Below are 25611 nucleotides of genomic sequence, written 5' to 3' on the forward strand. Positions count from 1 at the left end.
AGGGCCGGCAAGTTACCCGGGTCTAGGGGTACGGGGTACACCTAATTGCTAAGGCATATGGTCTACGAAACCCGAGGTTCCGAATTCGGGGGTTCTGTTACATGCGAGCTTATATCTCGCATGCCCTATCGGTACTCTAGCTTGTCTAGGCTTGCCATTTTTAATTTAATTACCGCTGAATTAAGTTCCGCTCATCTTACGCGTTTTGACACCGTAAATTCGAAGAAAACACTCCAACCGTCCACTCTCCGACCGGGATTCTTACATGAATAAATGTACAACATAAATCCTTACATTGTCCTCTCGAACAAAAAAACGGAAATTACAACAATTGAATTCCGGTTGGTTCGCGTTCGGTTATTATTCCACTCATGCTCACCGTGTGGTTTGAAAAGACTGGAATTGAAATTAAGACGCGCGATTAGTGTTAGGGGAATTGGACCCCGTGATCTACGATTGGGGCGTTGGACCCCCTATGAATCGTGCCCTAAAGGATCGGGCTCGATCCGCATAACAAACAAGTGCAAGAATGTTAACAAGCGGACATAAATAAACAAACAATGGAATCTTGTTATTGCCGAATTTACGTGAATTAACCAATTATTAACCGGGGTATCTTGGCATACAAATCCTACCCTAAAGCAAACAAAGTGGGTACAAGGTGTGAATCGATCAAGGATCGCCTCGGGAAGGTATTTCGCATTTGGCATTATTTTTGAGGACCTGACGTACGTGACGTCTGTTGTCAAGTCTTGTGTTTGTGGGTTATTTTTAGGATTGTTCTATGTTGTGACACTATGGTTGTTACAGGTTATTACCGAACATTGATTCCGCCTGTACATCCTAGAATCTAGTGCCTATCCCGCTATTGCCCATTTTTGTTTTAGCCAAGTACGCAATTAGTCCGGTATTTGTATTTTCAGCCAATCCACCCGAACTAACTACCCAAGACTATGCTAGAATAACAAAAACTCATCAATCGGATAGAGCGGGCTATGCAGATAAAGCTGCGCCTAGACAGGTAGCCCATCCCTACCCTGTTACCATAGTGTTTCTGTTATTCTAACCCTAGGGGTGTCGCTAAGTTGCAAATAGACGATTTTGCCCTTGAGGCGGAAATTATTTTCGAAAAAGAGATTACGCGGTGCGGGCCGCCTCGGCCTGTGACCGGCGCTAACCGATCCCCTGGACCTTCCAGGGTTGTCAAGAACCCCAGAAAACCAAAATATCGGTTAATCTATCCGGAAGTGATCTAAGAAAAACTTCCACGTCCCGACCTGAGTTTCCTGAAATCAGGTGAGGCCTCGAGTCAAGACGCGCAAGTCCTTCCTAGACATCCATGTCACATCGAACTACGTGTCTCGAGTTTTATAAAATTTTACAAGTTTTGAGAAGGGCACTAACGCATGTTTGCAACCTATCGACGCGTGTTACCGGTTTATTACCAATTCGTACAAAATTATTAGGGTCAAGTGAATTAATTAATCGCATGAACGTCCAATTACCCCGTTAGTGAAATTACTGATTAAATTAATTGATGTTTTGCCAAATGCTCTAAATATTCGGGTTTCGGAATGTCGAGCCGATCATTGATGGACCGTCCGATACGAATCCTAATTCCCGACCACTTGGGATTTAGAAATTAATTTTAGGTCGATTTCACATGATTAATCCGATTCATGTGAGGTTTCGATTAAAACGAGAAAATAAAGCATTTAAACACGGATCAGGAGCACATTATCACGTCAAGCACAACAAATATGCAAATTTACACAATCGGTGCCGCCATGATCATGATAAATACATACAAGCATACGCAAACATAATGCTGACAAAATTGACAAAAACGACACCGACTCATGCGAGCAAAAATCATACAAAGAGCACGCATCATCACGTTGTATGCAGAATAATTACAAGAACAAAATATTTAAACGAGGCACATACGTAGTCGATCGGGGATCCAAGTAAGTAGGGGTTGGATATTTTTTAGAAAATGTCCAGGGACTGATTTGAACAACTTTTAAAGAGCCAGGACTGATTTGAAAATTCGTATAAAGTTCCGGGGACTGATTTGGAAATTCTGGACAATTGGGGACTGTGTAGGAATTATTGAAAATATCCCAGGACTCCTTTGGAACGAATTTGAAAATTCGGGCTGATCTGAAAGGTAAAAAATTCCCCAAGGACTGAACTGAAACGACACGAAGAATTCCAAAACTGATTTAGAAAATTCTGAAAATTTCAAGGATTGATCTGGGAATATTAAAATGGTCGGGACTTGACAAAAAGTAATTTTGAAATTCGGGACAGATCTGGAAAAATAAAAATGCGCCCTCTGGAATGAAATGAGACAAAATGAAAAGTTCGTAAAATAGAGTTCGGGACGAATCCGGTCACCCACACGACCCAATAACGCTCATTTCACATCATATTTATCAAGCAAACATTAATATTCAGAAGTGGAGCCCTAATCATGCCATTAAGTCAAGAATTTACCTAGTTCGAGAAGTTGCGGGGTGATTCTGTAAATAAGGAAAAATTAAAAAATAAAAAAAACGCCGGAAGTTGGGCTGCTGAGGGAGATTGGGCCGAATAGGCCTGCTGGGCCGCTCGCTGGGCTGAGGTCCGGATTAGGCCTGACTGGACCGCGGCTAGTGGGCCGAGCTGGACCGCGGTGGCCGGGCTGGGCTGGCGTGCGCGGGCCGAGCCGGGCCGATGCTAGAGGGCAGTTGGACCGGGGCCGAACTGGACTGGGCCACGTTGGATTGGGTCGCGCTGGACTACTACTGGCCACGGGCTGGGCTCCTGGACGCGGACCGACGCGAACTCTGCCCCTGCGACCCGGAAAAGAAAAAATAAAACCGACCCGGTAAATGTCAAATGGGGAAATCGTGGAGGAGCAAGTGTTGTTCGGGTGCAAGATCGAGCTGCGGGTCTCGAGCGTGAGCTGGGGGGCTGGACCGTGGGCGAGCTGAGGTTTCAAGGGGGCGAGCTCCGGGTTTTTTTTTCGAGAGAGCTCGTGAACTATCGGTTTTTTTTGTAATCGTCCGTGAGCTGAGGGTGTCGGGGATGGGGGAGCTACGGGTTCGGCTGGATGTTATCGAGCTGAGGGAGAGAATCGGTGAGCTGAGAGTTTTTCCGGGGAGAATCGATGAGCTCCGGGAAATTTTTCGTCTGTGTGCTTCCGGTTTTTTTTTCCCGAGCTCTCCGATCCTTTTTTTCTCCTTTTCTTTTTTCGGTCAGCTGCGGGTCCTTTTGTCCCGAAAAACCGAGAGAGAGAGAGAGAGAGTCGGCGTTTGCGTGTCGGAAATCGTTGGCGTGTGCAGAGAAGTCGCGTGCGCAGAGGAGTTGGCGTGCGGCTCGGCTCGGTTCCGACTCTGTCAGGAGGAAGAAGGAGAGAAGGAAAAGAAAAGAAGAAAAAGAAAAGAAAGAACCAGCAAAGGAAAAGAGAAAAAGGAAGAAGAAGAACAGGAACTTGGGGGGTGTCGAGTCAATCGGTCAGAAGTCGTCTGACTTCTGACCGGTTTTGACTTCCTTTTTTTTTTTTTTTTTTAATTTCAAAATCGACGCGCGTACAAATTTAAAATCTCGTCTTCTTGATCGGACGTCGGAAAAATAATTCGAGACCGCCATCACGCTCCGAAAAATTTGAAGATCGATATTATGCAATAAAATTATTTTCAATCTCGAATTTTGTCCCGAATTTGAAAATTGACGTCGATGTACGCGAAATTCGAAGACGTCCCAAATAGTATTATTTTTTTGAAAACATTATAAAATTGGTGTTAGGTTAGGAAAATATCAATTGGAAGAAGTCGTGAATACTCAAGTAATTAATTGGAAATACTTCCCTCACGGGCGGTAAAATGACGATTTCGCCCCTCTGGAGCCGGTGGACCAAAATTGGGTGCTGACAGTACATCTGTCCAAGTCTAGATTATTCTCAGATTCAACCAATAAATTGAGGTACATGCGTTAAAAAAAATAAAAATTGCACCAAAAATTATGAACTTTGATTAGCATGAACTATTTTGGCTGACGTGGCAAACAAAATGCTAATATGCCATTAAAAATTCAAAAATAATATAATAAAATGGAAAAAAATGGAAAAAAAATCATCAAATGAAAAAAATCATCAAATTATAGACAATAAATAAATTTTATAAAATATAAATAAAATCAGATCAAACAAAAATAAAATCAATCAATCAACATAATTAAAATTATTAAAAAATCAGAAAATTTTAGAAATGTTAAAAATACAAACTTTTAAAAATTAAATTTTAGAAAAGTTAAGAAAAGTTAAGGAAAAAATTTATAGAAAATAAAAAATTAAAGGAATCTAAAAACATTGAGAAAATATAAAATAAAAAACTACTTTAGAAAACTAATACTAAAAATTTAAGGAAAAAAAAAAGCGAAATTCAAGGGAAGATAAAATGAAATCCATGAAAAGAAAAACATAGTTAGAGAGGGAAGTATAATGATTGGGTAATTGTTCCCATTTGATTTTTAAGATTAATTAAAGTACATGTTGAATGTTTAAGTTAAATTTTTGCTTTAAATTTTCAGAGAGAGCTTTTTAATTTTAAAATTTGAACTTATTATACCTACGTTTAACCAAAATGATCATTCCATGATCAATATGCCTCTTTCACTATTTACCATTCCACTCACGTTCTATTGGGTTAATCTTGTATGTAAAACTCCCAACTTCTAAGGAAACATGTTAGACTTTATTGAGGAGGAGGGAGCCGACGTGACTTTCAAAATAGTTGTGTACCCCCCCAATAATCGTGTAAGCTATAGTCTGAGGGGGAAATATTTTCTGATAAAGTTGCGTTGGCTCAATTGGCCTCATGAGAACAATTATCCAATCGATTCATATTCATCTTTACGTATCAGGTTGGTTACTCTCTATTTAGTCATTTTTTAAAATTTTTCCTAAATTTTAATTCGTTTTTCATTGAATTTTTCTTTCTTCTTTTGGAACTTTTATTTTCTGAAAATTATTTTTTAAAAGTTTCTAATTTTTTCCATTTTTCTTAAATTCTTCTTAATTTTTTGTAACTTTTATTTTTAATTTCATATTTCGTCTGAATTTTTAACATATTCCTCAGTTTTCTAACTTTCTCTGAATTTTTATTTTCTCCTGAATTTTTATTTTTTATTTTCTGAACTTTATTTTTAAATTTTACATTTGATCTATTCTTTTGGAATATTTATAAAATTTACTGGGTTTTCTATAATTTTTCTGAATTGTTTAGATTTTTTTTTTAATTTCTTAAGCATTTTAGATTGTTTTTGAACTCTTTTAGTGTCATGTCGGCATTTCATTTGCACGTCAACAAAAATTAGCCAAAAAGGTGACGTATGCTAGAATTGGGAAGAAAATGAAAGTTCATGTATTTTTTAGAGAAAAAATAGTTCATGCTAGATTTAGGAAAACATGCAAAGTTTGAGATTTTTGGTGTAATTTTCTCTAAAAGAAAGGATAAATTGTACTGATAGTCCAAAAAGTTTTACAAATATTTCAATATAATATAAAGTTTTTTTTGCTACTTGATGGTACAAAATGTTTCAAAGTTATTTCAGTATAGTACAAACCGTCATCTCGCCATTGACGCCGTCAAGCCGTCCTTTATAAGATCTGTAAATTTTACACCATCATGTAATTTACGTAAAATATTTTGTAGTATTAAGTTACAATTTCAAAACATTTTACGCCATCATGTAACATCTCACAAAAACTGATTTTTTACCATCAGGGTCGACTTGACGGTGTCAATGGCAAGATGACGGTTTGTACTATATTAGGACAATTTTGAAACATTTTGTACTATCAAGTAGCAAAAAAAATTTATATCATATTAAAATATTTATAAAACTTTTTGGATCACCAGTGCAATTTATCCTAAAAAAAAAAAGTAAATCAGTGATTGTATGACCCAAATATAAAATGAAAAAGAAAAAATCTAATAGGTAATCAACTTAAGTTGGAATTTGAAGTGTACTCCACACGCCCAAATAAATCACTGATTCTTTGACCAAAGATGTACAATTCCAAGTTTGGCTACTGTCAGTCAATTTTAGAGTCAAGTCAGTTAATGTTAGAGTCAAGTCAGTCAATTTTAGAGTCAAGTCCACGCCCTTTTTCTGCATTCCAAGACAATGGCATAGCAATTCGAACAATTTTCATATCAGTTGTCACCAAATAATAGGGTCAAGGTAATAATAATCTTCTCTTCGACCCCTTCGACGGGGGGACGCTCTTCTTCTACATTACCAGACAGCGTAGCAAATCAAATAAGACATTTCATATCAGATGTCACCAATTAAGAGGGCCAAGGTAATAATCTTCTCTTTTCTGTTCCGGTGATTTCCGGCCGGGCACGTGTGGTCCGTTATATTTTCACCGGGATGTTTATATGCTTTCGGTCCAGGTTCGACAATGAACCCACCCCCCCACAACAACTTGTGTTCTTATACTCCCTTGAAAATTAGAAAGGCTTCTACGTACCTTCGGAATTCCGATGTGCATGGATTCTTCAAAGGCTGGCGGTCGCTCTTTCCGTCTATATGTCACTGTGAACTTGGTACTCAGGCACGAGGCAAAGGAAGTCAAATAAGGGGTTAAAGGCCCAATTTGACCCTTCGATACTTATATCACTTGCTAAAAATGAATTCGTTTTGAGATTAGACCGCGTGTATATTTGAATCGTCGTTGGCGTTTTAATGTGTCCTTGACAGAATACACGACTGAGTCAATTACTTGCCCTCCCTGGTTAGTTCTTTCAAGGGATTATTCCTCCTATCCATATCATGCATGAGATTATATAAAAATAATTCTTCCGTTATATTAAAGTGTGCACGTGGCACATAGTCAAGACCAAATTAATTTTTTGGCGTGCCGCGGAAGATGCTAAGAAGTTTCCTAAGCAAAAGTTTGCCCTTCGAAAATTGTATTATCGCGGAACGTTGTACCAATCCTGATGAAAGAGAGAGAGAGAGAGAGAAAAAAAAAAAGTTCGAATCTCATGAATTGCCCTCTTTGCGAGGACTTGGCTTCTCACTTTCAACTGAGGTCTCTAATTGTCAACGGCAAATTTCAAAGGAAGGTTTGGACTGCAATATCATATGCTATCATATGATCTATTAGGTTATCTAGGAATGATGCAAATCTTAAATGCCAAGGATATTGTCTTCGACGATCTTGTGGAGACTATCTTCTCTCGGTTATCAACATGTTGTTGAGGCCAAACGTTCTGATACCACTTGTTGGGATCTGGAATTACCACACACAGGATTTTTAATAAAGCACAGGAAGGACGCCAAGATATATCGTGGGAAATCTTCATAATGCAGAAGAAAATACCACAGAGACTCATGGTAGGGATTCTACCATGTAAACATTACATAGACACGGTCACTTATCAGACCCAACAGTAATTGGAAGACTACGAACATTTCTCTTCGGGGACTCAACCCTCGTCTTACTCCCCGAGACCCTTAACACCCCAAAAGATCCAATACCCAATTACTCAACCCCCTTTACCCGTACTCTCTCAATAGAGAACAAAATCTTACAAATTCCTCTCACTGCACAAACACTCCCACACTTTCTTCACACTCTCTCTGTCTCTTATGAGACCTTTGAGCTTCTCTTGGTGTGCCTTGAGATATTTTCAGATTAAATTTATATATCAACAAGGATTTATTGCACAACATAGCCTAACGTTGACGGATATTCTTAGATTTATCCCGACGTCATTTTTTTACCTGAGATATCCTAACGTTGTTATTTTTGTTTCACCAACTATCCCCTAGGCTAGATGGTGACATCAAATTAGTAACGTTAGAATACCTCCGGCAAAAAATCGACGTTGACATGAAACTAAGAACATTTGTCAATGTTAGGCTATATGGTGCAATATACTCTATCAACAATTATTAAAATATATGAACGCTGATCTGCAGAGTTCTTTAGAAGGGGATACGTAGATGGTCAAATAATAAGGAGATTTGTCCGCCAATCCTTTGGTCTACACACCCCCCATTGCTTGGCTCAAATGGAACATTGATGGCTCTTCATTCTATGGGCTATATTACTTGCATTTTCTCATCTTCTACAGGCATTATTGGTTCTAATCTTGCTGAATTGCTTGCCATAAGGAAAGCGCTTCAATTTTCTGCTTCAAATTCCTCGCTTTTGGGATGTTGTCTCATCATTAAATCTGACTCTAGAATGTTATCTCTTGAATCAATAAGTCTTTTGGTTCCCCGTGGAAAAATCAGAGTATTCTCATCGACATCCAACTCTCTTGCCTTTCCTTTGGTCTATTTAGGTACTAAAACATTCTGCGAGGAGTGGAATTCTTTTGCGGACTACCTATCCAAATCGGGAGTAAGCAGACCTACAGACTTTGTTACTTGGCTGTGATGTTTGCCTTCTACTCCTTCTAATTGTTTGTTTTACTTTTTGTTTTCTTCTTTCTATCTGTATCTTTGCTTCAGTTCATTTTCTTGGACATGGTTTGCCATTTGGGATCTTCGTAACTATATTTTGTACCTTCATTTTACTTTTCTGATGAAGTTTTTCATGAGTTATTAAAAAGATAAAAGAGATATGGGTTGTTGTACAGCAAACGGGTACTATAGAAGTAATTCATCATAGTAATTACATAAAAGTATTCATTATCACGTAATAACGTGTGTAACCCACTCTGATACCATGTAAAATTCTCACTGGACTTATAAGTGATTGAGCTCATCTTCAATTCAAAAGTTTGAGCTTCTAGGTTGTGATACCCAATCTCTTATAAACCCGTTGGATCTTCTTAATTTTTCCATGCGGGATATAAACCCTCAACAATGTTCTTTAAACAGGATGATGATGTGGACATAACAGAAATTGGCTAGTAATTTGGATTAAATGTGTATAACACAAACTAAACATTTCGAACTTTTGTAGCTAAACTGATCTGGTTAGAACTCGATTCAAATTTAGCATGGATTTCTGCTATAATTACTTGGACGTAATGTATATAAATGAAAACAAAGTACAAGCTCAATTCTCACGCCGTCACATCATCAAAAATAAGAAATGAATCTCTTTCGCTTTGTCACGTCATCGTTTATGTATTAAGGAATTTTTTTTATCATTAACTATAAAGTAGAATATGTATTATTTGCATATAGCCCAACAAAATATATACAAGATAACAAAATACGCAGTAGACTATTACATTAGATGTTACTCGGGAAATTTTTTATATCCTTTTATGATTAATATGAATGTGTATACATAATGAAATCTAATTAGTTGTTTTTTTTGAAAATTATCATTAATTAGCTACTATTTAGGAAATTTTTTATATTCTTTTATGATTACTTCTTGAAGAAAGCTTGTACACCGTCAAGAATTTCAAGATATAATTTAATATAGTCCAACATATAAATTATATACAATGAAATATAGTCCAAATTATATGCATATATTGCATATATACCGTTTGCTTATATATATATATATGTGCATATATATGCCGTTTGCAAGATTATGTATATAATCTATATATATGTGGTTTGCATATATAGATTACATATATGCCGCCTGCATATATATGCATATATAGATGGCAATTGAATTATATTAAAAAATATATGTAGATTATATATACCGATTTGAATATTCTAATCTTTATATATATATCCCACGAAGAATTAGAAATTGAACATAATGCTTGGATCTTTTAAAGAAGGACAACATTCTCGTATGCAGCATGAGCAAAGGTAACTATGACCTCTCCCTCCAATTAAACTTGATCAAGTGTGTTCTAGGCAAGACAAAATTCATGCTCACATGCGATTATAACTGATTTTTATATTCTTTTATGATTAATTATGCAAGTATATACATGATGAAATCTGATTAGATTAATTATGCAAGTGTATACATGATGAAATCTAATTAGCTGCTTTTCAGAAAATTATGATTAGTTAGCTGCTATTTAGGAAATTTTTTATATTCTTTTATGATTACTTCATGAAGGAAGCTTATACATCGTCAAGAAATTTCAAGATATAATTTAATATAGTCCAATATATAAATTATATACAATGAAATATAGTTCGAATTATATGCATATATTGTATATATACCATTGGCTTATATATATGCATATATAGATGTCATTTGCAAGATTATAGATATAATCTCTATATATATATATGTGTGGTTTGCATATATCTATATATACATATGTGTGCAGTTTATAGATTATATATGTTGTTTGCATATATAGATTATATATATGCCGCCTGCATATATATGCATATATAGATGCCAATTAAATTTTATACAAAAATATATGTAGATTATGATTTGACTCTTCTAATCGTTATATATATATATATATATATCATCCGAATAATCAGAAATTAAACATAGTGTTTGGATCTTTTAAAGAAGAGCAACATTCCGGTGTGCAACGTGAGCAAAGGTAACTATGACCTCTTCTGCCCATTAAACTTGATGAAGTGTGTTCTAGGGAAGACTAAATTCATGCTCACATATGACTATAACTGATTTTTTGTTAATTTATCTTTTCTATTCGTAATTTTGCAGATTTTAAGGCGCTACAAAGATTTATTATATGATGAAGAATTGAGACCTGAAAAAGATACATGAAAAATATAGTGAGATTAATAAAATTGTGAGATGTTGTGAACACAAAGATTAACAAACTCATTAATTTTGACATGATTTTCCTTGAAGAAGAGGTATGTTTGCACTTTTTTACTAAATATATATTTTCTTTAATACAAAATTTGTTTATTTATTAAATTATTACTTATAATGAAATTAGGGTTCATTAGTGTATGCAAGCTTAAGAAAGTCTCAACCAATTTGTTTCGTGAAGGAGACTTATACACTATCAAGAATTTTAATATATAACTACAGCTTCATTGAAATACCGTCTAATAAATGTTGATGTAAAGAGCTATATGTTAGTGGATCAGTTTTGTCCAATCGGCATGAGTGGAAGACTAGTATTGCACTTTTCTTTCTTGGATAGCATTCTTATTCCCTTTTATTATTATGTTTGAAAAATTCAAAAATATTTGTTACCATATAAATTTAAATAAAAATAAGTATGATTTTTAAAATGTTTAAAATAATTACAACAATAATTTCTCGGAAAAATAAAATATTTGTCAAAATATAAGTTTAAGATATGATAAAGATCGCAGAATTATGTTTTATTATTTATATAGCAACCAAAAAATTATAACCACATATTACAATATAATTAATTCAATATTCATGTAAAGGAAATTAATATATTATTATATTTAATATTCATAACATTTAATCGACATTGCGCGGGAATTCATCTAGTCTGAATTATGTGGCCAAGAAGCAAATAGACTATAGCCTCTAAAGGACTGGACTGGGTTAGTTAAACACAATCTGAATTAGTCTCGCATGAGTTAGCATGAAATCTCAGTTGTTGACTTCTTATTAAAAGGACTCACTCAGTCTAACAACTCAAAATTTCAGAACTATCCCATCACCGAAGCTGCCCTTATATTGCGCGTCGAACTTTTGCAGTACTGTATGTTGTTGTCCTGCCCGTGGTGGTAGGGGTGGCAATTTGTATCGTGTCGTGTTTATACGTGTCGTGTCTAAACGGGTTCGTGCCATCAAAGTTATACGGGTCAGGTTTCGCATACACGAACACGACACGGTTATATCCGTGTCAACCCGTACACGACACGTTTATACCCGTTTATTAAATCGTGTCATAACAAGTACACGTATACACGACACGATTATAACCAGTACTTGGACACGTTAACACGACCCATTTATCCGTTCAATCCGGTTACCCGGACACGTTAACACGATCCGTTTATCCATTTAACCCGGTTACCCGGACACGGGACACGTTAACCCGAGAAGAAAAAGAATGAGAACAATAACCTGTTTATCCATTTATAACCCGTTTATTGAAACAATGATACACCTAAAAAATTGGAAAGTGACTAGAACAAAATCATTTCCATACTAATCTAATCATACAAAATTGAAGCTCCACAAAGTAATGAAAAAGGCATATAGCATTTCACAGTAATATCTAAAATATTTCTCCTGAAAACTCTGAAAATCCTCCAATCTCTGAAAACTATTCTACTCCATGTTCATAATTATCCATACATAATAAAACCTAAGAAACTCCCAATCTGCCACTAGTAGGCAACAACTTCAAATATACCACTGAAAAACACATCAAATATTATGTCAGCATTGAAAATAGAAATATTTCATTAGATCAGCTGACAATAAAAGTTCTTGTCATCTTGCGTTGCTCAGCATAATTCCACTAACCAAACCCAAAAACAAGGAGACTACATCTTTTCTCATAAAGGAGGTTGGGGTGAAGGCATTCCCTTGGAACCTATTGCCTGCAAATATGAACTCAAAGCATGTCAGCATGATAAACAGACATAACTTGAATCAAAAGCATAAAGTGGAGATGTAGAATTCAAAGGGCAATAGAAATTTCCCAGTTAAAGAGAACTAATAAGCAAAATCTCAAAATGCTGAACAGAATAATAGGAGGCAAACATAAACAAAATAAATGCTTCAACCTCCTAAGTATACCGACTCTACTCTTCCTCAATTCAGTAGAGAGTTGAGCCTAGTTTATCATGGTTAGCAGCTGTTGAGCCTCAATCTGAATTTCTAAAGCCACAGAGGCTGAAAGTAATTGTAAACTTTGCAAGCACAAAATACAGCTTTCCAGCATAAGGCAATCGTCTATCTTATAACTCAAATGCATCCACTTGAGAGGTAAACAAGAAGTTCTGTCTGGAATCAGGATACGTTCGGAGTGAAGGCTCACTCTTTCTACGAGTGTGAATTGAATTATGAGTATGCTTTTTGTGCATGGCGGATCATGTTACGTATTCAACAATAGAATTACGCAAAGTCAATTCAGCAGCTACAAACTAATCAAAACTGTGACAATGCCTCTTGAAAAGCGAGGAGCTCTATTTTCCTTGTACTCTACCAGAAAAGAACGGTAACCTGATGAAACTAAGAAAGAGAATTTGGGCACCTGCTTGATTTTAGCTTCTCATCAAATGCCCAATCAAGAGCTCTCTGGGCATCTTCAGTCTGTGGCGGATGCTCGGGGCTGAAAAAATACATGTCACCCTTGCCGAGTAATTTAATAGACTCTTCCCGCACCTTGAACAGAGTAATTCCATTCGCCAATAAAAACTTAGCTGCTGAACTAGTTCTTGCATAACAAAAATGCCAAAAGAACTACCATAATTATTAGCCATATAAATCTTCACCACCTTATAGGTTTGTATGCTAAAGCAATGAACCAGAGCACCAGTAATTCACTTGGCATTTCCTTGACTTGTAGTGTAATATACTAATCAAGCAGTCATGAATGCAAAAGAATTTGAGGTGTTCCATCTTATGAACAACAAACTTCAACAAACAAAATCCAGACAAATACCACAAAATTCCAATTAATTCTCCCCAAGAGATATTCCAATGAAAAAAATCAATAAGAAGCAGTAGAGCTCTACAACTCTTACCAAGAGATATTCCATTCCATGAACCCGTTGATGTTCCTAAGAGGTAATCTCTCCCTTAATTAACCACTGTATTGGATCCTTGAGTTGATGGCTCATCGCTAATATTTAAGTTCATCACATCCTCTGTGAGTTGATCCATGGAAATCCTACAACCATCTACATTCAAAAAAGAGAGAGATTAACAAAAGAACTTTAGAAATCAAATATGAAAAGTAAACTTACCAGCTAATCCATAAAGCCAATCTCGAGAGCACATGAGTGCTTTCACAAGGTCGGGTTTCAAAGAACTCCGATATTGATCGAGAACACGACCTCCACAGCTGAATGCTGCTTCGGAGGCAACCGTGGATACGGGAATGCTCAAAATATCACGAGCAATCCTTGCAACTGTCGGATAACGTTGGGAGTTAATTTTCCAATACTCAAGAATGTCCAAGTCCGTCTTTCTATCGCTCCTTGTCTCATCTAAGTACTTTTCTAGCTCAGACTTTTTCGAAGATGCTGAATACACATTATCAGCATAATCATCAAACTCCTGATAAAAAATTAAAAATAATAAACCAATGACAAACATATTCCAAGCGAAACTGACAACTAAAAATATTGAAAAAGTAATACATAATATCATTAAAAATTTTACCTCCAGCATATCCACGGTCTCGGACTCTTGATGATCCGGCACCACCTTCTCTTTTGATGCAGATGATCGACCCACCTTCTGACGTGCTATATATTCATAAAATGAGAATAATTTGTCTCGAACAGTTTGAAATTCTGAAGATTGACTACCATATAACTTTCTGTAACTCCAATCCACAAACTCAAGTTTATACCTGGGGTCCAATATCACCGCAATCGATAAAATCACTGAAAATTCATACCAGTACTTTTCAAATTTCATAAGCATCCTCAACGACATTGCTCTCAGATCTTCATCTGTCCCATCACTATACTCCTTGAGCAACACATATGCTTTGAAAGTAGAAGGAAAGTATAGATTTGCGGTTGGATACTTACTTCCAGAAAACAAGTAAGTGAGGTAGGACACTCCAGTGACATCTTGCCTGTAATCTCAAAGAAAACCCCCAAGAACTTCTTTATCTTCTCAATCTTCTGCCACTCCAGTGAGGTAGGACAATTTGTATAATTGGAATCACTTAACTCTAGGTGGCAAAATGCACGATGATAATAGAATGCACTGTCAAGCATAAGAAATGTTGAATTTCAACGAGTAGGGACATCTTGCCTCAAGCCTTTCTTCGAATTCAAAGACAAGAGTTTCACACATTCAAGAAATTTTTCTTTTCTAACTTGAGACCCCTTAACATACTTGACACTCTCCCGCACTTTGTCTACTGCAACATCAATTTCTTTTAGTCCATCTTGCACAATCAAATTAATGATATGCGCACAACATCGTTGATGAAAGAATTCACCTTTGGCTAAAATTGCATCCTTCAAATTCAAATGCGATCTCAACAAGCCCACGAAAGTGTCATTGGCGGAGGCATTATCCAAAGTAATAGAAAATAATCTTCCCTCAATACCCCACTCAGCCAACAAATAGGTAATCTTATTGCTCATTGCCACACCAGTATGTGGAGGTGGCATCGGGGAGAAATTCATAATCCTCTTTTGCCAACTCCAATTTTTATCAATAAAATGTGCGGTCAAAGAGAGATACCCATCAGTAGCAATAGAGGTCCACAAATCAGATGTCAAACAAATTCTACCACTAGCTTCCTCAAGCAAGCTCTTAACTCGTGACTTCTCTTTTTTATAAACTTTCAACACATCAGCCCTTGCAGTGTTTCGAGATATAACAGGCACACGCTCACGCAAATATGAGAATACAGATCTAATCGCAGTATACTCCACAAAGGCAAGAGGCAAATCGTGCATAATAATGACAACAATCAATAACTCACGAAAATGTTCAGGATCAAATGTAGCATTTCTCAAAGACATATCATGATTCATTAGCAGCTGACCAACATCTCGTGTGTCCTTACGAATGCATCTTTCACTATGCTTTTTCAAATTTCCTGTCCCATATTGACTATCACAAATAAAAATAGAGCCACACTTCTTACACTTACAACGGCTCTTACCATCAATCGACTTTTCTGCCAACTTCTCAAAGAATTGCCAAACAGGTGATGTCAACCTTCTTTTTCGCTTGCCTTTCGATGCCCCTGCCTGAGTTCCTATTGCAGTGTCTTGACTCTCGTCTGCATCAAGCTCCACTACATCATCATCTTCATTTATCGTGGCCATGGATTTTTCCTTCCTAGAGGATTCCAAGTTCACCTCCAAATTATTTTCTGAACTCATTATCCCTAAATAAAACAAACAATGAGAAACTGGTTAAAGTCCAGAAATACTTCAATTTACAGTATTCATCAATATATCTAGAAAGCTCTGTGCTGTAAATAGGTCCATCAACATATCAGTTGCATTAGTGTTTTTTCCTTCCATAACTCTACCATAAAAGATTTTTCATTTACAAGCATATGATCAAAACAACTAGAGGCCCCACTCCATCAGATTAATTATGCACAGATACATTCAAGCTGAAGGACACAGTATCAAGACGACCATTCAAACTTTCGAGATCCAGTATAGGCCTCAAAAACCAGCTTCTGACATGTTAAAAAATGGTTATGTTAAAGAAGCTAGAGGATGCTTTCAACAAAGGAATCCCAAATATCTTGAGCCAATAGACGATAACAAATAGAACAGCAATAGGAGAAAACAAATGAAGCTAATGGGGTTTCAGGGGATCATTAAACTTCCACAAATGGCAGATACAAAATTCTCTACAGAGGGCAGATACAAAATTCTCTAAGAAAAGCCTGGATAACCCCTGCTCGCGATGAATACGCTGCAAGAAAGGATCAGTAAGATCAATACAATCAGAGGCATGTACTTGTGTGTAGTCAAAATTCCTTCGTACTTTATCGTTCTCTTTCAATGGTCCCATGAAATTATAGATATTTAGTCTCATGCATTGTTGTATCCTCTACCATCAATCCGTCAAGTTCTTCTGGTTCGGGCTCTCCCACGGTGCAATGGAGTAAGACTACTATCTGAAAATAAGATTGAGACGGGGAACCCTTCCCATTGTTCATCGAGTCCGAGCTTAACCAGACGATGTCCCTGTTCTTCTAAGGGGAAGAGAGGGCAAGAGAGAGAGAGAGAGGAGGTGGAAAAGAGTACCTTGAGCTTGAAGTAGAGCTGCAGAGGGGGTCACTGGAGCCGGAATCTCCAGACGGAGAAAAAGCAGAGCAGGGCAGAGCAGTGGAGAAGGAAGATGAAAAGCACGGGAGGAACGGTGAAAGGAAGGGAAGAGGCCAGAGGGTCGGGGTCGGGATCGGGGTCGAAGTCGCGCAAAAGGGAAGAGGCCAGAGGGTCGGGGTCGGGGTCGAGGTCGCGCGGACTGCGGAAGGGAAGAGGCCAGAGGGTCGAGATCGTACGAACTACGGAAGGGAAGAGGCCAGAGGGTCGGGGTCGGGGTCGAGGTCGCGCGGACGGCGGAAGGGAAGAGGCCAGAGGGTCGGGGTTGGGACCGTCGGGGTCGAGGTTGAATGAAATTAGGGTTTGGACTCTGGAGGATCTGGATGCAATGAAGGTTTGAAGGAAATGAAATTAGGTTTGCGAATTGGGAATCGGATGTTAGGGTTACATAAAGGATATTTTGGTCAATTCATATACATAAACGTGTCTAAACGGGTTACACGATTATAATAACACGATTAAACACGTTTATTTAAACGTGATTAATCGTGTACAATCGGGTTACACGGGTTCAACCCGGTAAGACACGCTTATTAATCGTGTATAAACGGGTTGGACCCGTTTAACCCGAATATCAAAAATACCCAATCCGAACCCGTTTAACTCCGTGTCGTGTAATCGTGTCGTATCAAATATTGCCGGCCCTACGTGGTGGGCTGGACCCAATAATGGATGTTTGGCGATGGAGCAACCCAAAGAGCAATGGCAAGCTGCTTCCTGGTTCCACGGGGCTGCCCCTCATCGGGGAGACCCTCCAGTTTCTGAATCCTAGCAAGTCCATTGACATCCCTCCTTCATGAAATAAGCTCTTTCACTATAGATTGAGATCCCCAACTTGCCAAAACTTCAACATAATAGATTTGTTATAGTTTACGAATGGACAATGTTAAACCAACCAAAGACTTCCTGAAACAAGCTAGGATTCCATTTTACTCGTTTCTAATTAACCATTTGCGTCAAGCATGCCCTTACTTATATTATTATAACTCCCATAATAACACCACTGCGTCTATGCTATCTCCGATTTTCAGAAATTGCCGAATTTAAAAAAAAAAAAAAGAGAGAGAGAAGGAACCTGCATGGCCGCCCAGTGGTAGTTTCGTTAAAAACGGAGTTTAACAACTACATATTGCAACAAGAAGGAAAGCTGGTGGAGGTGTGATGACATGGAATCCATGATCAAGATCTTTGATCAGAGAGGCATGGGAAAGATGGGGAATCAGCTCCGATCACTTCGATCGGTCACGTCCACAAGTAAATGAGGAACTTGGCTTTGAGTCAAGTAGGGAGCGAAGCTCTGCGGGAAAGGATCATGCTGGACATAGAAGAAAATTTCCTCGAAAACCTTGAGGGACTGGTCCATACAAGACTCATTGGATGTAAAGAAAGCAATTACCTCTGTAAATTAATAGTAAATTGCACTGGTGGTCCAAAATTTTTTACAAATGTTTTAATATGGTACAAATTTTTTTTTTTTGCTATTTGATGGTACAAAATATTTCAAAATTATTTCAATATAGTACAAACCGTCATCTTACTATTGACGCCGTCAAGCCGTCCTTTACAAGATTTTTAATTATTGCACTATCATGTAACTTACGTAAAACATTTTGTACTATTAAATTACAACTTCAAAACATTTTGCACTATCGCCATTGACGCTTGACGGCATCAATGGGGAGATGACGGTTTGTACTATATTGAAACAACTTTGAAACATTTTGTACCATCAAATAGCAAAAAAAACTTTTTGTATCATATTGAAACATTTGTAAAACTTTTTGGACCATTAGTGCAATTTACCCGTATAATTAATGATTAATGTTCGTTTGGAAGTTTTAAACTAACCCTTCACCATGATAATCTATATATAAACAATAGTCGAACTAAATTCTCATGCTGCCACATCATTAAAAAAAACAGCAGAGCTCTCTCACATTGCCAAGTCATCGATTTACATCGAGAAAATTATTATATTCCTATAAAGGAAGGAAATATTCTCATATAGATTGTTTTAAATTTGATTAATTAATTATGTAATGATAGAATATATAAATTATATGTATAGGGAAAAAAATATACAGTAGAATATATACATTGTATATTCATCGCCTAATATATAGATTATTTACAATGAAATATAGTCTAATAAGGGCATCACAATAATTTACGATATAAATTATATAGTCTATATTTATTATTGCGGTATTTTAAATATTTTATTTCCTTTTATTAAATTTAGGCATATCTCTTTAATTGACTATAAATAAATGTTTTATACTACTCAATGTTCATAAAAAAAGAGTTCTTCAACAAGTAACAAACGGTAGTTTCTCAAATGAATGTCGTTTCTCCTCCTTTCTTTCTCTACACTCATTTTTTTAATGAATTATCATATGCAGATTTTCTCCTCTATGATTGAATCTCCCCAAGTCCCAATCCAAACTTAAGTGGTAAGGATTTGATGGACCCTATAGATTCAATAAATGATAGGTTCTCGAATGAAGGTCGTTTCTCCTCTTTTTTTTTGTGATGAATTGTTACATGCGGATTTTCTTGACTATGTTTGATAAGAATAAATGGTAGGTTATCGAATGAAGATTGTTTCTCCTTTTTCATTTTTGATGAATTTTCACATGCGAATTTTCTCCATCATATTCAAAGCTCCCCAAGTCGCACTCCAAATTCAAGTTGTGAGGAATTAGATGGACCCTATAAATGCTAGCCTACAATGAGATGGCGTCTCACCTACATAAGAATTTTTGTGTACTAGAGGTGATCCATTTTTTTGTATATATTTCTTAGGAGTTTTGGTCAACAACTTTACTTTTCATTAGGATTTTTGTTACGATATCGATAACTAAATCACATGGAAAAATATAGTATAAACAATGACATATTAATTATTTTTTATTATTTTGTCCAAAATAATTATTTTCGTAGAATTATTGCATTATTGTTTATTAAGAATTCAAAAATTCCTTATTTTAATATTTAACTATTTCGTAAATAATTTTCTGACAATAATGAGATACTGCATAAATATATTAAATATCAATGTTTGATATTTTGAATTGATGATTATTTTATCTTATTTGATATTGTATAGTTTTGAAAAATCTTGTTTTGCGCCAGACATCATATCCAAGAAATTGAGATTTAATACGTATGATGTTAAAAATATATACTATTCCGAATGTACACTATCCATTAATATTGAATACAAACATATATTATTTCTTATGATTTTATTTTTTATAATCTATAGTAATCACACACACATATATATATATATATATCAAACTTCAAGTTATAAAATATTATGAATAGGTCTTATTTTTCTAAGCTAATTTCTTAAATTATGTTTCTTCTTTTTTCCAATTCAAATATATACTTTCCAATTATTTTGCTTTTTTCTAAAATAATATTTTTGGTTATGTGATTCCAACCTAAAATATACAAGGTCGTGGAGGTGCAATCAGCCTATATCAAACTTATTTGTTATCACTTTGGTGGAATAATAGCAATATTTCCCAACACAAACTAAATTATGACAATAGAATATGATAACTATCAATATAACATTATAACATAATCATTTTAATTGAAAAACTCAGAAACATTTCCCGCGCAATGTGTGGTTTTTCATTTAGTTATAATTAATAATTATTATTTGTATTTTTTTGCTTGATTTTACTACTGCTAAGCATCTGTGTGGTTTTGAGCCGGGAAGGTCGATTGCATGCTCCAAGGTTTATCGTCGATCCTGCTAAACATTCAAGCTGAGACGGTCAGATGCCTTCTCCAAATCCACATTGATCAACATAAACCGCCTGCCCCTCTTCAACCGGCTCATAGTACGGATCATATCCTGGGGGACAATTATGTTGTCATGCATATGACGCAATAGTTTGATAACAATCGGATCAAGTTGACTTTCAAAGTTTACCCATTCCACACGCACAAGGAGATTCAAGTTCAGCAAACAAATTATTGAGTTTATGACCGAAACGTAAACATCAACTTTCACTAAGTCACTTTCAATTAGAGGCAAGTGGACGACCGTTTTCTACATACCAAGACAAAACACGGCAAACCGAAGAAACTTCATATCAAATATCCTTTTTCTCTCATCTGCTTGTCTGCTCCTCGACGCTTCCATGAATGGGATTGCCGGAAATTTATATAATTTAACTGCAAGGTCGTCTTTTTTTTTTTTCCTTCCAGATGTGTAACATGATATCCGGAAGTGCAACGGGCATCGGCTAATACAGCTCAAGCCGGGTTGCCCATGAAGAGGTAAACTTTTTTTCATTCACCAAACTAGAGCCTAAGAGACCTCATTTAAGAGGAACGAACCGACCATCTTGAACCAACTCATGTTGGTGAATAAATTTCTTTTTTTTCTTTTACACTCCCGTAAGAATTAGAAAGGTCTCATCTTCGGACGAAAAAAAGATTGCACGTTTTTGTTTTAAGTGGAAGAGTTCAGCAACGTGACACTGAATAGACCAGGTGTTTTCCCCAATGATACATAGTCAAGACAAAACTAATTAAGTTTTGGACGAACGGCATAAGTTGCTACTAAATTTCCTAAGCATATATTTGCCCACGGAAAGTTGTATTATTGCGGAACGCTGTAGCAATTCTGACAACAGAAAACAAAGGTCCGTGGGGGTCATCATTTTCCTTGAAAGTGCAAAATCACTGCCCAGTATCCAAGCAGCATGAATGAATATATAAGTGCGAATGAATGAAGAAGAATGAGAAGGCAAGTGGAGAGAGTTGCATATAATTCAGGCGATATGGTTTTACATAAGTCATTTGCATTGGTTACGCAGCTAAGCGCTTTGTTGTTCATACTTTTAGGATTCTGTGGGAGTGGAAGGTTGTCGTCAGCGTGCATCGAACCAGAAAGGATTGGGCTGATGAAGCTCAAAGCCGCCTTCAATGTCCCTAACGGGTCCGCAGATCCGTGGTGGCGTGACGATAAAGGTGATTGTTGCAAATGGGAAGGTGTTTGGTGCAACGACGTCAGCATGCGGGTGACTATGCTCCTGCTCAATGATACACAAGATTCTCGCCTAGGCCCGTGGTCTCTTAATGCCTCCTTATTCCTCCCTTTTGAGGAACTTGAAGTACTTGACGTGGGCTTCAATCAGCTAACTGGTCTCTCTCTCTCTCTCTCTATCCCCCTCTCGTTGTTTCTCTGCACGCTTGAGCTAGTTTGTGTCTCTGTTTTTGTTTTTGGCCAAGACCACTCGAGCTAGTTTGTGTGTTATGTTTTCAAGTATACTTCTACTATAAAATATAGTATATCAATTGCTACTGCGGACTGTCGTGATGTTTCTTCTTTTCTTTACTTTCTTCCATTGGCAGGTTTTACGGAGACGTTGAGATTGAAGAGATTGCAAGTGTTAGAATTGCGTACAAACGAACTAACAGAGGTCCCCTCCTTGCATGAGTTGCCATCCTTGAATGCATTGTACTTACAATTCAATTATTGCCTGAAGAACCTCTCCCGTCTTGAAGGTGCATACTGAGTACTGCACCAATTAATCTAGTACCAAAGCGAACCCCTTTAATTCTTTCATCCTTATAGTCAAGCTTCTGTATATATAACAGGACTGAAGCTGGAGGTGGTAGATGTCTCGTTCAATCATTTGGCTGGAGATAGTCTTTCAGCAATTTGGAGCATGACATCCCTTAAAGCCTTGTCGATAGCTGGCAATCAATTGGGAGACTCAATATTTCAAGGTAACTTATCTGAAAGTTATCCTATCTTAGCGTAGTTTTCCAAAATATTTCAGATTCTCGAGTTTATATCGGACTTAAGACTTGCAAAATCTATTTGGACAGGCTTGTGTCAGTTGAAGGGTCTTGAAGAGTTGGATGCTTCCTATAACGAGTTTGTAAGCAGCATTCCACCATGCATTCAGAACATGACCTCACTCTATGCAATCGATCTTCATCGTAACCATTTTGGAGGGAACATCTCTTCCTCCCTCTTCGCTAATCTCAAGTCACTGCAAGACGTGTCTCTGTCCGGGAATGCTTTTGAAGGGTCGTTTTCTCTCGCTGCATTAACCAACAACTCTAGGCTTGAAGTATTTGATCTCGCCAACAATTACCATCGTTTGAATATCACAACAGAGGATCCTCTCTATGCTCCTTCGGCTCAGTTGAAGATCTTGTGTTTATCTGACTGTGCACTCAACGAACCTCGTGGTGTCATCCCTACCTTTCTACGGGACCAACACGAGCTAAGACTTCTTGATCTCAGCCATAACAACATGAGCGGAGCTTTTCCATCTTGGTTATTAGAGAACAACACAAAACTAGAGGCCTTAAAGCTTTCAAATAATGCCTTCTCCGGAAGTTTTAGTTTCAACTCCTCCACTGCAAGCAATGTTGACATACAGTTGATTGATGTGTCGTCAAATTTTATAGATGGAGAACATCCCATTTCTATCGGTTCCTCCTTTCTAAATTCAGCTTTCATCAACATGTCCAGAAATCTTATTCGTGGGGGAATCCCTTCTTCTCTGGGCGACATGAGGTTGTTGTCTTGCCTAGACTTGTCAAATAATGATTTCATCGGAGAGCTGCCAGAGTCATTACTCTGCAAGTGTCAACATCTCGAGGTTCTAAAGTTGTCGAAGAATAATTTGCTAGGTTCAGTACTTCCAAGAACGGCCAACTTGACAAAGTTATATACTCTGTCTTTGGAGAACAACCGATTCTCGGGAGCGATTTCTCCCGGTTGCTTAACAGCCCCGGCTTACATTTTCTGGACGTAAGCAGCAACTTTATGTCAGGGACAGTTCCTAGTTGGATCGGAGACTTTGAAAGCTTGAAGAATCTTATGTTGACGGATAATTCCCTGGAAGGTCGTTTGCCATTGAGCTTTTGCAAATTAAAGCTAAAGTTCCTGTGCCTTGCTGCTAATGATTTTGGTCCCACGATACCTTCATGTGTAAATGTTTCAGGGCTATTACATTTAAGCTTGGTGAGCAATCACATTACAGGACCTTTTCCACAGTTTCTACGGGACGCCTCATCGATAGTGACATTGAATCTCAGAAACAATGGATTGTCGGGAAAAATTCCTCGGTGGATTAGATCATTTTCAAACCTTCGGGCTCTTTTACTGAAGGGAAACAACTTTGAAGGTCTGATCCCTCACGAGTTGTGCCAGGTAAAGAACATGAGCATAATGGATCTATCAAATAATAATCTCTCAGGAGCCATTCCATCATGTTTGAATTATCTTGATTTTGGGAACCTAAGAGTGCTCGGAACATTTAGTACGCTTTCTTTTTCGACAGCATCTCCCTCTATGATATATAAGTTCAATTCGAAGGTTTCATTCTTCGTTGAAAGTGCTGTCGAAAATGCTTGCACGAATGATAAGTTAATAGAAGTGCAGTTCATCTCCAAGAGCAGGTTGGAATCTTACAGGGGAAATATCCTGGAATACATGTCTGGGCTAGATCTCTCGTGCAACAATTTGACTGGTTCTATCCCACGAGAAGTTGGATACATGATCAAGCTTCTCGTATTGAACCTTTCAAATAATCATCTCATGGGCCCGATTCCAAGCACATTCTCTGGATTGAAGCAAATAGAGAGTCTGGACCTTTCATACAACAGGTTGAGTGGCAAAATACCACCGCAGTTGACAGAGCTCTGCTTCTTATCGATCTTCACTGTGGCTCACAATAACCTATCGGGGCAAACACCTGAAAGGAAAAACCAATTTGCCACGTTTGATGAAAGGAGCTACGAAGGTAACATCTTCTTCTGTGGGCCGCCATTAGAGAGTTGCAATACTTCGGGGCAGTCTCCGCTGACACCACCAATTCCGGATCAAAAGGAAGACTACTCCTTCAGAGATGCCTTCGCATGGAGCTTTGCGGGATCATATGTCGTCGCATTCCTTGGAACTGTGGCGTTTCTCTTCATGTTAAACTTTTTTCGATAGGCACACCCCCTGTTCTTATTGATAGGCAGATTGTATGTGATGGAGAAGAGCTCTCCTGTATGATGGTTTAATGTATTTAGGAAGTGCCTTTTTGCGTATGGCCATATATTTTTAAGCTTCCCTTCTTCAGATCAATATGTGCATCGGGAGACCCGTACAGTTGCTTTCTATTCATATCCAGGACCCTTCCCAAAGGCCTCCCTCATCCTTAAACTAGTTGATCGAGAATCAACAACATCTGCCCAAAAGAACTGAGAGACTCCATTTCGATTTCCAGTTTCAGAGCATAATTCATTCTTTTCAATCCTATAGGTAAATCAACCTTAGGATTCTTTGATTGCTCTTAAACCAACGATTCGTTGCAGAATGCAATATTCTTTGCAACAATAAAGCCCTGATATGGGTTCGGACCTTTGATGATTTAAATATAGACGTGTTTCTGTTCTAAGAGTATGGACAACTATTTGGGAACTAGAAAGTCCAATCCTAAAAATGCATTATCATTGGGTCCTTGCGCAATTCGTTTTCTATGTGAGTTCTGGCAATATCATACTGGTGTTTTGACGGAACAGAGGTTAAATTGGACGTGTGATCCATTCAGCTTGTCCATCTATGCACTCTCTTTTTTTTTCCCCCGTTTTTGTGGTTATAAGAAAGGCTGTAGACTTAATACAATATATTGTAGGGAAAGCAAAATAGAACATGGAAGG

At 37.3% G+C, this 25611-nt stretch overlaps 3 protein-coding genes across 3 annotated transcripts; 2 read left to right on the top strand and 1 right to left on the bottom strand.

The window, feature by feature from the left end:
• Window positions 1-12271: 12271 nt before the first annotated feature.
• Window positions 12272-15954, bottom strand: LOC116211077 (zinc finger BED domain-containing protein RICESLEEPER 2-like). Its single transcript, XM_031545277.1, has 5 exons — window positions 14951-15954; window positions 14261-14684; window positions 13843-14155; window positions 12395-12471; window positions 12272-12283 (listed from the first exon to the last, which is right to left on the bottom strand). The coding sequence occupies exons 1-5, from the start codon at window positions 15952-15954 to the stop codon at window positions 12272-12274; spliced, it is 1830 nt and encodes a 609-aa protein (XP_031401137.1).
• A 5768-nt stretch (window positions 15955-21722) lies between these two features.
• LOC116211079 (receptor-like protein 14) lies at window positions 21723-23717 on the top strand. Its single transcript, XM_031545280.1, has 4 exons — window positions 21723-22086; window positions 22297-22449; window positions 22543-22674; window positions 22777-23717. The coding sequence occupies exons 1-4, from the start codon at window positions 21723-21725 to the stop codon at window positions 23715-23717; spliced, it is 1590 nt and encodes a 529-aa protein (XP_031401140.1).
• Window positions 23718-23973: 256 nt separating this feature from the next.
• On the top strand, window positions 23974-24958 carry LOC116212378 (receptor-like protein 56). Its single transcript, XM_031546958.1, has one exon. It carries the CDS (start codon window positions 24125-24127, stop codon window positions 24899-24901), a length of 777 nt encoding a protein of 258 aa, XP_031402818.1. The 5' UTR covers window positions 23974-24124; the 3' UTR covers window positions 24902-24958.
• The last annotated feature ends 653 nt before the right edge of the window (window positions 24959-25611 follow it).

Source organism: Punica granatum, chromosome 6, assembly GCF_007655135.1.
Source record: "Punica granatum isolate Tunisia-2019 chromosome 6, ASM765513v2, whole genome shotgun sequence".
Classification (NCBI taxonomy): Eukaryota; Viridiplantae; Streptophyta; class Magnoliopsida; order Myrtales; family Lythraceae; genus Punica; species Punica granatum.